Source organism: Bactrocera dorsalis, chromosome 5 (genome assembly GCF_023373825.1).
Source record: "Bactrocera dorsalis isolate Fly_Bdor chromosome 5, ASM2337382v1, whole genome shotgun sequence".
In the NCBI taxonomy this organism is placed as follows: Eukaryota; Metazoa; Arthropoda; class Insecta; order Diptera; family Tephritidae; genus Bactrocera; species Bactrocera dorsalis.
Window position 1 is genome coordinate 68,471,458 of NC_064307.1, and position 10,552 is coordinate 68,482,009.

General features: G+C 32.1%; 1 protein-coding gene across 3 annotated transcripts; it reads left to right on the forward strand.

The window, feature by feature from the left end:
- The first annotated feature begins 271 nt into the window (after positions 1 to 271).
- Positions 272 to 9,518, forward strand: LOC105227834 (uncharacterized protein DDB_G0286447). 3 transcript variants are annotated; one of them, XM_011207369.4, is made up of 4 exons: positions 272 to 378; positions 1,041 to 1,814; positions 5,499 to 5,639; positions 8,198 to 9,518. In XM_011207369.4, the coding sequence occupies exons 2-4, from the start codon at positions 1,232 to 1,234 to the stop codon at positions 8,617 to 8,619; spliced, it is 1,146 nt and encodes a 381-aa protein (XP_011205671.2). In that variant the 5' UTR covers positions 272 to 378; positions 1,041 to 1,231; the 3' UTR covers positions 8,620 to 9,518. The 3 variants fall into 3 exon arrangements, with proteins under 3 accessions (XP_011205671.2, XP_029406765.2, XP_049313191.1); XM_029550905.2 differs by lacking the exon at positions 272 to 378 and having other exon boundaries at positions 1,002 to 1,814; XM_049457234.1 differs by lacking the exons at positions 272 to 378; positions 5,499 to 5,639 and having other exon boundaries at positions 1,002 to 1,814.
- Positions 9,519 to 10,552: the final 1,034 nt, after the last annotated feature.

A 10,552-nucleotide genomic window follows, 5' to 3' on the forward strand; every position in this document is an offset into this window, starting at 1 on the left:
AATAATGAAATTCAACAATATACAAATTTACTATTATAAGAAGAAATTCGACAATTTATAATTTTTACTTACATGGCTTCGCTTCGATTTTTCTTTGAAATTTCAATAAATTAATTATTAAATTATTTTCAATTTATAAATTGAGTAAACAGTTGAAATTTTTTTATTAAAAAATGAAAAAACTCTGTCCCGACGACAATTTTTGTGATTTCCATAAATGCAACCCTGTGTTGGTCACACTTTGCTTTCATACAATTCGCCGTCAAATTGGAAACCAAACAATTCAGTGAAATTTGAAAAGTCGTCGCGAGTGGTTGTTTTCCTCAAAAAATAAACGTGTTACAACAAGTATTTTGAAACGGAAAAAAACGTCTAAAGGTAAGAGAAACGTGTAAACACCCATTGGGTACCGACTACATACACATTTACACACCTCCCGAACGCGTCCCGCAGCCGGATATCTGTTTGTTTGCGAGTGTGTGTGCACTTTGTGTAGAGAAGACGCTTAGGAAAGGAGACGGTAAAAAGTAAATAAATGGATTTTTTCCAATTCCAACTGGTATTGAGCGTATTCGTGCCTTTCTTATTAATATATATTTATTTTTAACTGCTGCCATCAGCATCAACGTGTTTTTACTTCTGAAATGATTTAATAATATAATTTCAAATGGGCCGCATGACCGGCGGCTGGATGTGAATAGCAAAGAGTTGAGTGCAAGTGTGTTTGTGTTTGTTTGTAAGTGCTGGCAAGTGTATGTACATATGTATGCATATAAATGGTGGGGGAACCGGCGATATTGGTAGCGGTATACGCGGTGTGTTTTTGATTACGAAGCTCGCGTCAGCGTCGTTGACATCAATTAATTGCCAAAGTAGCCGAGACAGAACAACAACAATATTGTGTGAGAAAAAAATAATAATAAACGAAGTCAACGGCCAAAAATAAAGCAATTAATTGTTGTTGAATATCTTTGTTTTAATTTTCTACTTATAAGTATTAGCGTATAATTGTTTTTTATGCACTCTTGTGTCTTTTATAGAATTAACGTGCGGGACAGTAGTACACAAATTTGGAGGGAAGAGGAAGCCTTGCACATTTTTTGGGAATTTTCCATCAACAACGCAGCTGCGTCAATTCGTATATACGCTATATTGCTGACTTCACTTTTTGGACTTGTACAGTTCATACATTTCTACTACCTACTTTGTGCTTGTTGTGGGAAAATCGAAAATGGTGCTGACGAACTTTGAGTGCTGGGCACATGGTGGCGGCGCAGTCATTGGTAATGGTGAATTGCCGGTCAATTCTCGGCACATGGACATGTTTAATCCACGTGTGGTGCAGCAGCGCTTGAACCCCGCCGACACAGGCACTTCGCCCGTGTCACACATTTCCTCTAACGGTTATTATGGATTCTCCTATGTGAATGCAGCCCATGAACTAGGTGACAACTACCAGCAGAACGGCATTACACACGACGCCAATAATACGAATATTAATAATAACAACAATAATAACACATGTGTGCCAAATGCAAATGATATCAATGGCATGCTGCCGATGATGCACACGGGCATGGATGTTGGCGTTGCAACCGCTGGCGCAGCTGCTGCATTTGGCAGCGACCTAGCTGCCACACAGCGCCGCAAGAAGCGCTACTTTGTGAGCGACGATGATTACGCCAACTGTGCATTGCTCAACGGTTGCGACAGCGGCGTTGGCATACGTGACGTCGCAGTTGCCGGTTTGGATGGTTGCGCGCCCAAGCGCTGCCGTTACGACGATGACTATGCTGCCGCGCAGTATTGTAATGGTAATTTCATTCACCTTATTCTTTTTCTTTTGTTTATTTATGACTTTTTTGTTTGATTTTGTTTTTATTGTGTGTTTTGCTTGCTACGTATTGTTGTTGTTATTCTTATTGGATTTTTTATTATTTGCTTTCCATGGTTTGTGTTTATATTTGCTTTCATTTTGTTGTACGTGTTTATTGCAACGGCTAGTTGTTTTTGTATTCCTTTTGTTTTTGTAATTGTGAGAGAACTTGAAGAAATGTTTATTTTCTGCGTTAATTTAGAGGTCAAGTGAGTGAACTGTAAACATATACATGTATGTATGTATGTATGTATGTACATATATGTATGTTTGTATGTACAAACGTAGTTTGTTTGCTATGAATTTCGTTAAGAGTTGCAGTAAACTTAATTAAATTACATTTTCACACGTTTGAAGGTCAATATTGTTTATACAATTTTTCTAATATTTTTAATTATATGAAGTGCAATTAAAAAATTAAATTCACTTAAATTTCTTTAAACTAAAACCAGAAAAGACCTTAACTTCGCCTACTCGAAGCTATACTTCCCTTCACTGGTGCTTTTTTAGTTAAAAGAGTACAAAAATATCTACATTCATACATATGTATGTATATTGTATATTGATTTTGATCGGTCAGTTTGTTTGTAGCTATACGTTATAGTTGTCCGATCTTAACGATCTTCTTAGGAGATAATACACCCTGTTGAAGATATGAAGAGTGTAGAGAGCATAAATATTTTAATAATACATTAATATCGTTAATGCTTTTTTCTCAGTCCGGATTGATCAGATGTTAAGATTTACGTTTTAATTTAAAAAGAAAAATTTAATAAATGTGCGCGTAAACTATTTTTTTTTTTAGAAAAAAGAAATTTTATTACGTTTTCTACTTTTTCTTTTAAACACGCTGCCATAATTTATACACTTTACTTTTCCTTCAACTAAAATTTGTTGCTCACTCAATGTTTGGCTTATCTATTTACATTTTCTATATTTGTATTGTGGAAAATTACAAGTATTACATTTAATATAATCCACGTTGTAGGTGCTTTATGTTACAACGGCACATTGCCTAATAGTTTGCTAGCCGTTAGTCTAGCAAGGCCGAAACAAAGTATGCAGCAACAACGTTTCTTTAATGATTAGGCAACAAATAACCCAACAAGCAATAAGAATGTCGTATACGCACAACTGTGTTCAATTTTGTTAAATATTTTCAAACTAAAACACAAATTTTAACAACTGATCAAATTTTAACCGGACTGATTAAAAAAATCTACAAACTCAATTAATGAAAAAAATCGTATAAGATCACACTGATTTCAATTTTGTTAAATATTTTCAAACTAAAGAACAAGTCTTCAATTTTTTTAATTTTATTACAAATTTTCAAACTAAAACACAAGCCTTAACATCTGATCAAAATTGACCCGGACTTACAAAAACTATTAACAAAATAAAAAATCGCACAAGCATTCACAATGATTTCAAATTTTTTAAAATTTTTAAAAGTAAAACGCAAATCTTAACCTCTGATCAAAATTGACCCGGACTAATAAAAAAATTATATTTCACATAATTATATGTATGTATGTTCATACGAAACTTAGTTTAAAATATGTATAAATACATACATATATTACACTAAGATTTCCCACATTCTTCTGGTTTCGGTTTTGTTTCTAAGTACAAGCATGAAATTTCGCTTAAAAATTAAAAATAGCTTTAAATGGTATATTTCCATTCAAACATATGTATGTACATGCATATATGTATGTATATATGTATGTACGTGATATTTCACTCACCTTATATATGTATGTATGTACATGTATATTATATTATGCTAAACATTTTAATGACTCGTTCAAGCGTTTTTGCATGGCTGGGAATTAGTATTGTGTCAGCACCTTACATACATACATACATATATACATACGTATAAATGTGCAAACATATGTGCATATGTAGGAACAACTCTAAGTTGATGGCTTTGATGAGCCCCCCTCAAAAAGCATTTAATAGAAATTTTTGCCGCGTGTTTTTTTTTATTTGCTTGTGCGCACATGGTTGATAGTACAAAAACAATTTCAATGTAGATAGCGGAGGCCCGACACATAATTTTATTAAAAAAATGATAAGATAGCTTCTCTAGCTGTGTAAGTTAAAATAATTTTTTTTATGGTAGAAGTGGGGATTGTCTGTCTATAAGTTAATTTAAAGTAAATAACTTTACGTGCTTCAGTATAATAATTTTTTTTTGCAAAAGATTTTCATATCACAATAGGAAAAAAATTGTTGTAGTAAGACTAATTGATTATTGCACGATATTGATTTATTTATTACACCACAAAGGTGAATATACAATGTAGAGTAAAGGAAGTATATCAATAGTCTCTAAGTCCACATGTACATATGTATGTATGTATAGAAAACAACAAAACCGTTAATTACGGCTGCACCCAAGATAAATACCTTTCACATATGGATTTCTTCTAGTATAAAAGAATAAAAAGATCATTATCTTGATTTGATCGAACAGTTAGTATGGCAGCTATACATATGCTATAATGGTTCAATCTGAACAATTTTATCGGAGATTGTACCGTTGGATTCGGCAATAATCCCTGTAAAATTTGAATTTTGTGAAAATATCTCTTCAAATAAAAAGATATAGTGGTCAATAGTGATCATCAAACATCATGACAAACTTAATATTAATAATTACCCTGTTTAGGGTATAAATATCTATAAATTTTACATATAAACACGTGTATTTATAACCTATTCACTTTCCATAATAATTTAAATATTTTTTGTATTATTAATACCATTTGTATTAAGCTTACATTCATACATATAAACATATGTACATGCATACACGTACATATGCCAAGCCACCTTGTCATAACATTGTTAAGTGCCACCTCCACCCCCAACACACCTGTCGCGCTATTGATTGTTAGTCACAATGCAAAATAGCTTGACAAATGCAAATACAAATACAAATAAAAAACTGTTTCGCCCCAACTGTCATGTTCTGCTAAACATTGACGTTTGATTAATTCTGCAGTTTATCTAAATTGCACTGCACTTTTTGCTTTTATATACAGACAAGCATATATAGAAATGTGCCATTATAATAAATATATACATATCGACACACAATTGCTCACTAATTAATTAAAAATGCGCCGCACATTCTTAATGCGACCGGTATCTGCAAAGCAGCAGCGCGATGCCGACGCTGCTGACGTTCGCGTGCAAAAAAAGTTGATAATTTTTTATCGACAAAGAAAAAAAAGCTGTTCAGCAACTATGTGTATTTTTTGGTTTTGCGTTTACAGCACATTTATTTTTATACATTTGGGTCACGCAGCTTACGGCGGTCTTGACGGCAGCACAGTGTTGCTGTGAGTCAGCGCTGACTGTGACTGCGCGGCAGCAGCGCACAAACCAAGATAAGGTGTTATGAATTGTTTTAGTAATATTGTAATTACCTATGCCTGAAATATGGAAAATTTTTCTTAACCTCCGATCCACTTTGTTTTTGCTGATTTTTTACCGCTATTATAAATATTTTTGTTTTAAACTATATTGTTGCCTACACGCTTTAAGTAAATGCATGCTGCTTTATACATTGTGTGTTTTATCAACATGTATGTGTATGTTTTTACAGATTTCTTCTCGCTCCCCTCTACACAAATTGGCACACAGTCTTGTCTAATGGATACTGAGGACATACAACAGCAACAGCAACCACAGGTAGATGTCAATAACGGCGCAGCAAATCTCACCAATCAAACCACCAATACAACAAGTAATACACATTATAACACAACACAACAGCACGATCAGCTGTGGCAACAGCAACAACAACAACAACAGCAAGTAATTAATGCTTCCAATTATCAGCAACAAAACGAAGCACAAGCACCTCCAGTAGTTGTATACCAACAACAACATACTTATCAAGGTCACTTGCATCGCGCCAATCGGGATGTTAGTCGTTGCTTATTGTCGCACATGATCTAAATTAGACCAAACATAAACATATCGCTCAGCGCAAATACAATTTAGCGAAATATTAGACGTAAGGCAAAATATAACGAATATATAAAAGGAATTACAATGAAAATTCATGAATTTTACTTAATAATTTAATTTTTTTATAACTAATAACGTATTATTTTTTTTTAACTTTCAAATTCACAACGAATTAGGTTTTGGTGTATTAATTTATGAACATTGTTAGCTTCTATGCAATATTAAAGCAACTTTGAGTACCTACGCTTAGCATAATTCTATTATAAATTAAAATTTGTATATACAAAATTAGTAATTATAATTTAAGCAACAAGCAACCAAACCACCTCAGATGCAATGCTAAAAACACTACTCAAATACCTGGTAACGCAATATATAAATATATACATACTTTTACATACAACATATGTATGTATGTAAAAATGGTTTTTGTAAAATATGTATTTATGTAAATTATTGGATTAGTTTGCAACTGCAACTGCAACTTTTTTGTATGCACAAATGTACTTAAATGAAATTGAAGTGAAATTGCTTGTGAAATTAAACGCAAGGCATACAGATTATTTAATAAAAATTTATGCATGATTACACTTTGTGCTAAAATAGGAGAATATGCATTATGAACACTTTTGGCACATATTTCTATACACAGCATATTTGATTTGTAAGCTTAAGTTTTTTGAACGCGATTGTATGTATGTATTATACATATATGTATGCCATTGCAGACAAGCCGTGGCAAAAATTTTGAAAAATGTTGAAAATTTTTGAAAAAATGTGACAAATTATACGGAACGGCATAAAAACATGTGACATAATGCTTATAAACGTTTACTCAAATATACTAAATATATGTTAGCTCATGATTTGAGCATTAAAAATATATATTACCATTTTTTACAGTACTAAAAATTACCAAATCTTAGCCAAATAAAATGTTTAGCAACGATACCATGTAAATTTAAACGTATTAATTACAACATTTATGAAATTGCAAATAAAGCACAATAGTGAAAATCATTTATATTTTGTAATTTAAATATGCTAACTCTAGACAATCTATTATTATATATATAATTTTTGTTTTTGAACAAGCGCTCCAAAAATTACATAATTGAGACACTGTTATTCTAAATGTTTGGCGACTAGAAATGACTAACATAACGATTGGTTCACGTATTTTAGCAATGACTTGTTAAAACTGTAGGTTGCACGCAGAGTGGACGCTCAAAGCCGAGCCGAGCGTATTTTCCAATTTACACAATACGCGATTTTACGCTGGGCTCTGCTTTAAAGGTCCATTTAGCAGGCACACATTTAGATATTGCTTTTGTTGATAATTTACAAAGAGATTACATTCATACAAGTCTTCAAACAATCAACACAATATCCTTGCGCTTGTGTGCCAATTTAGGCAAGTGAACCGCAAATATTTATATTAAAGCAATGCAACAATTTTTATATAAATCCTTTGTAGGAATTAATTTTGTTATGCCAGCAAATAATTTTGTATTTCTCAAAAAATATAACCTCATTTTCGTATTGGCCAAATTTTTGCTCATACTCATGCTGTTGTTGTTTTGTTGTCATGCTGTTCATACATGTGCATAAAATGAACCACTAAAAGTCAGTCCAAATTCTACACATTTACAAATACATGTGTTAGTGTGTCCGTTATTTCCCAATTCGATTGCTTTTGTTTTGCAAACCTCCAATGAAGTTTAAATTTTGCCTAGCCAATGTAAAATTTTTCTTTTTTTGTAATAGAAACTGTGTCTAAATCATATTTATTTTTTTAGTTTCGATATTTTGTTTTATGCAAGTAAATCAACAATCTTTGAAAAATTTATGTTTCAATACAAAATTTTGATAAAAACATTGGTTGACAATTCATACACAGTTAAAGTTATACATCAATGGACATGAACATGCATGCATGAGATTTATACATGTTCCACATACGACCTGGTGTACCATATGAACATAGTACAATTGATGCAGAACGTTAACTGCGTACATAAGTAGAACTATTAAAGTAAGGTATTATAATATCAGTTCTTCAAAGTTGTAGATTTATTTATTGTGAAAGTTAATCAAATTTATTGCAAAATTTCAAAAATTCCATATAAAATATATGGGAAACTCAAAATTATGGTCTAATTTGAAAAATTAAAGTGCAAAAATTTAAACTTCAGCTTGCAAATGCAAAACAGAAATCAATTTGGGGATATACTGGCTATAATCTAATATATAAAAATATGCAAACTTGAACGCATTCAAATCTTTTTTTACTTCAAGTCATTCACTCACTCTCTTCTTACTTTCTTACAGCAAGAAAATGCCAACAAGCCATAAATTGTGGCAGTAATTTAAACATATATCACAACAATAATAACAATAATGTAATTAACAAGTATAACAACAAACTCTTTTACAATAACCAACACCGTTTGGGTAGCGGGAAGAGAGGAAGTGTTGATAAAAGTTGTGAAAACAGCAGTACTGAAGATATGCTACACGATCATGTTGTCGATGTGAAAGCGAATAATACATATTTAAGGCAGCAAGCAAAGTTTCCTGCATTTGCTGCTAATTGCTTGAGTGGTAAGAGTGCTGCAACAGAGGCAGCAGCTAGAAGCAGCAACGAGGATAATTCCGTCTTAGCTGCGTTGTATAATAAAACACATGGCGGCGCATTTTACCACTATACAGTAAGCAACAACGACAATCAACCGTATGTTGAGGATATTTGAGCGAATTGTTATAGTATGAGAAGCAACGCGTTAACGAACCCAAATAGCTCCTTATAGCCAAATCAAAAAAAAAATTATAAAAATAAAACTAAAAGCGAATGTTTGCTTATGCACGTGTCTAAATATAAGTACGATTTTTTTGTGTATCAGTGAGAAATACATATTAAGCACGAATTTAAAAGTTTCTAAAAATATGCATTAAGTTTGAGTTCAAAAGTTAGCACACGGCTACAGAGCAATGAAATAACAAAGGTATATAGTAAGAATTAAACTTGAAATTATGTGAGAGCGTGTGAATGGGCGCCTTGAATACGAATCGGTGATAAGAAATGTAATTGTGCACAAATGAAAGTTAAGAGAGCCGAGTTTTTATTTGCAAAGTGCACTGAGGTATGCCAATTGAAGGTTTATGTTTAAGAAAAAAATGCAAAAACTTGCAGTGAATGCAAAGAAACATTTAAATAATAGATGTATTAAATCAAAATATTTGTAAATCGAATTGTATTTGAATATATTAACCACCTAAATATGTATATGCGTATGTGTATACTCGCAGGAAACCATATCACGAAATATAAACCGAAAAAACCACTAACTTTTTAAACTATTATATTAAAGTAAAAATAAAATGAATAATATACATAACTACGTTTACCCTATTTACACTGAAGCATGCTACTTGTCGTTAGTATTAACAAGTGAACGTTTAGTAAAACACTAATAGTTGCATTTTAAGTTAACTTAACTTTATAAGCTAATACAAATTGTATGAAAAAGGAACTTATTTAAACCGATTGTGGAATAGTAAGCTATGGAATTGAAGAATTTGTCTAAATTGTATTGAAAATGGTATAATGAACTGAAATCAAATAAATTGAAGAAATACATTGAACACACTATGTAACTAAAATTTGATATTTCTTTAACATGAAAGTATGCAGGGCGCCGTAGAACGAAAATTGGGGCCAGAGGAGTATATGGGATTCAGTAATTGTTGGAGATAAAAACTGCAAAATTTATTGCAGAGCACCGGGTCGCCCTTGGAACTATGAGTACGGCAGGAATTCAACCCTTTCTTGTTTTCTGATCGTATAAACGTTGAACATAAATTCCATACCATGCTTTACTTATTCTAAAGCCTCTATATGGCAATGTTTTCACTTTTTATTAGTTATATTTCTTCTACAACTACACGGCAACGGAGCCCTGGTGACAGCCTGTCGAATTTCTATATATTTTATGCATTACATTTTGTTATACATACATATATGTATATAAGAAATATTAATATATTTTCACTCACCTTAATTCCCAACAACATTTGAACTGCCGCCGCTGCAATTAAAGAGCAAAAATCTATTATACCTAATGCTTTTGAATTTTATTTATATATATGTATGTATATACCTGCAAACACTCATGTAGAGGACAACTCCTGCGCTGAACTGTGGTTCCTGTAAAAAATACACAAAACACCAAAGTCCTAGTCACCACTTCATTTAATTATGAAACACAACACATACACTGACTAGTTTCATCATAAATCACTATAACTATACATTTTTTAACACAATTTTCTTAAATTAAACTATTTTTACTGCTACCGACGCGGACATTTACGCGGAACTGTTACAAAATCCGCGGAAATTCCAGGCGCAGGGTTGCTTTTATGCACAAAATACATTAATAATGGTATTCCCAATTGGCTGGAAAGTCATGGAGTCATGGAAATAAAAGAAGATAAATAGGAGATGTCAAAATATTAATTATACTTTAATTTCGATATGTTATATTACATCAACAATACAATACAATTTACAATATTTTAAGGCGACATCTGTTGATTTAAATCACTATCATTTACAACGGAAAGATTTCATAGCACTATTGACTTGAATTTATTGTGAATGTGTTGCAAGTGCTCATAATTTCC